General features: G+C 53.2%; 1 protein-coding gene and 1 long non-coding RNA gene across 2 annotated transcripts in view; one reads left to right on the plus strand and one right to left on the minus strand.

Annotated features, from left to right (window-relative positions):
* LOC112157244 (microtubule-associated tumor suppressor 1 homolog) overlaps nucleotides 1-2111 on the minus strand; it is a gene marked incomplete at its 5' end in the record, with an annotated part of 32548 nt that overhangs the window by 27286 nt on the left and 3151 nt on the right. The window contains 1 exon segment of the mRNA XM_024289885.1: nucleotides 1038-1176. Within this exon segment, the coding sequence (XP_024145653.1) occupies nucleotides 1038-1176 (139 nt within the window).
* LOC118599386 overlaps nucleotides 1195-2111 on the plus strand; it is a 3200-nt gene continuing 2283 nt past the window's right edge. The window contains exon 1 of the long non-coding RNA XR_004948727.1: nucleotides 1195-1339. This is a non-coding gene — a long non-coding RNA (uncharacterized LOC118599386). The remainder of the gene's footprint in view (nucleotides 1340-2111) is intronic.

The following is a 2111-nucleotide window of genomic DNA, read 5'->3' on the forward strand; positions in this document are numbered from 1 at the left end:
TGTTTCAGTACGTTGAAGATTGTGTGTTTCAGCGTCATCGACGTGTTAAAGGAAGATTCATTTTTAGTCGTCCTGCTGCAGTTCCTTCAGACGGACAGCAGGGGGAGCAGGAAGCTTTGAGGCTCTGATTGTTTCCATGGCGACCTCTCCTCTGGTGTTGTTTTATACCCTTGTTGGTATTGTTACTACGTTACTGTGGATCGAGCCCGTGGTGTTCCAGCCGTTCAGCTGCTGCACTTTGGCTAAAGCTGACGTCTGATTGGCCGATACGATCATGTGATACAAAACGCTACTTCAGGTAAATGTAGTTCTTCAAACTTTCTACAAAAAAACAGACAATTTGTGTTAGAAATGTGGTATTTCATTTTTTAAGAAGACCCCGCCTCCCTCATGGAGGTGACAAACAGCGCCCCCCATCTGTAGGAGAGGATAAAAATACGTGAAAAAGGAGGAGGAGCCACAATACGAGAGTTCGTTCACCACAAACACACTGGTTTAGTTTTCTGATGAGTTCACAGTGGTGACAAATACACACAAATACACACACACACGCACACACACACAAATACACACACACACAAATACACCCCAATACACACCAACACACATATACACATCAACAGACAAACACACACAAACACACACACAAGTACACACACACGCATACAGACACACAACCAGAGGAATTCCCTGATGGTTGTGATGTCAGCGGCGAGGACGATCTCACTGCAAACGTTAAAACTGATGCTGCACAAAAACAAGACACACGTGTGAAAGAACAGCTGTGTCTGTGAGTAAACAACAACACAAACATGTGCAGCGTCACACAAACACACAGACTGCAAACAGACAACTTTGTGTTCCTCAGAGACACAGACTGAGGCGAGGACAGACGACGGCGCCGAGGAGCAGCGAGCAGAAATCACAGGAATGTGGACGCATTTAAACACGCCGACTCATTTCCTGCAGCGGACTCACACGTGCACACTCACATGCACACCCTCACTCACACACACACAGCAGTGTTGTTCACTCACTCTGGCTCTGACTTTGCTCCTCCCGGGGTGGAGATCCACTTCCCCGCTCAGCCGGTCCTGGAGGTCCGGTCCCGGTTCTGGGGGGTGACCCGGTCCACCTCTCCCCCTGCTGGCGGGCCGCCGGCCTGGACGGGACGTTCTGCAGAAGGAGATGGCGTTGAGCGACGGGATTCCAGCCGCGCGGCGACACCATGGCGTTCGCCATTCCCCCCCCGAGCTGTGGAGGGGGGGGGGCTCCAGCGTAGGGGGAGGAGGAACTTACAGCTGGAGGAGCTGCAGACACCAGAACTTCCTATAGTTTGGTATGCCCCCCTCCCCCGCACACATGGTTCTGGTTTGTGTGGAGGTCCAGTCTCCCACCTCCTCCCACCTCCTACTTCCTTCTACCTCCTCCCACCTCCTCCCAACTCCTCCTACCTCCTCCCAACTCCTCCCACCTCCTCCCACCTCCTCCCACCTCCTCCCACCTCCTACTTACTCCTACCTCCTCCCAACTCCTCCCACCTCCTCCCACCTCCTTCCAACTCCTTCTACCTCGTCCCACCTCCTCCTGCATCACGTCACGCTCTGGAGCTCTCAGGATTACTGCATGTAAATCATGTGTGAACACGCCGCTGGCGCTCGCCGCTGGCGCTCGCCGCTGGCTCAGACGCGCCGCACGTGCAGCAGCTCTCACTGATTACTGCGGTCATCTGAGCACGTGCCGGTCCGGCCCCTCGGCCCCCACCAACAGACTGGTACATAAATCCAGTCCACTCTGAAGTCCTGCAGAAGCGAGCCGGGGTGGCTGAGCCGTCCTGGTTCTACAGACAGAACCGAGTCCAGAATGAACCGTCAGAAGGTTCTGGGTTCTAAGGTTCCTTCTGTGACACATTGGGTCAGGATCACGCCGCTGCAGACGTGAATCAGGACGCCGTCAGTCCACTACACGTCTGCAGAACTTCAGCTTCCTGCTGGTCCATCACTGTTTCTGACCCGGTTCTGTTCAGTTCTTGAGTTCTCTCTAAGTGCATCAATGCTCCTCCACAATGAATTGTGGTTGAATAATTTGGAACAAAAAAACGTTACGTTTAA

Source organism: Oryzias melastigma, linkage group LG1, assembly GCF_002922805.2.
Source record: "Oryzias melastigma strain HK-1 linkage group LG1, ASM292280v2, whole genome shotgun sequence".
Lineage (NCBI taxonomy): Eukaryota > Metazoa > Chordata > Actinopteri > Beloniformes > Adrianichthyidae > Oryzias > Oryzias melastigma.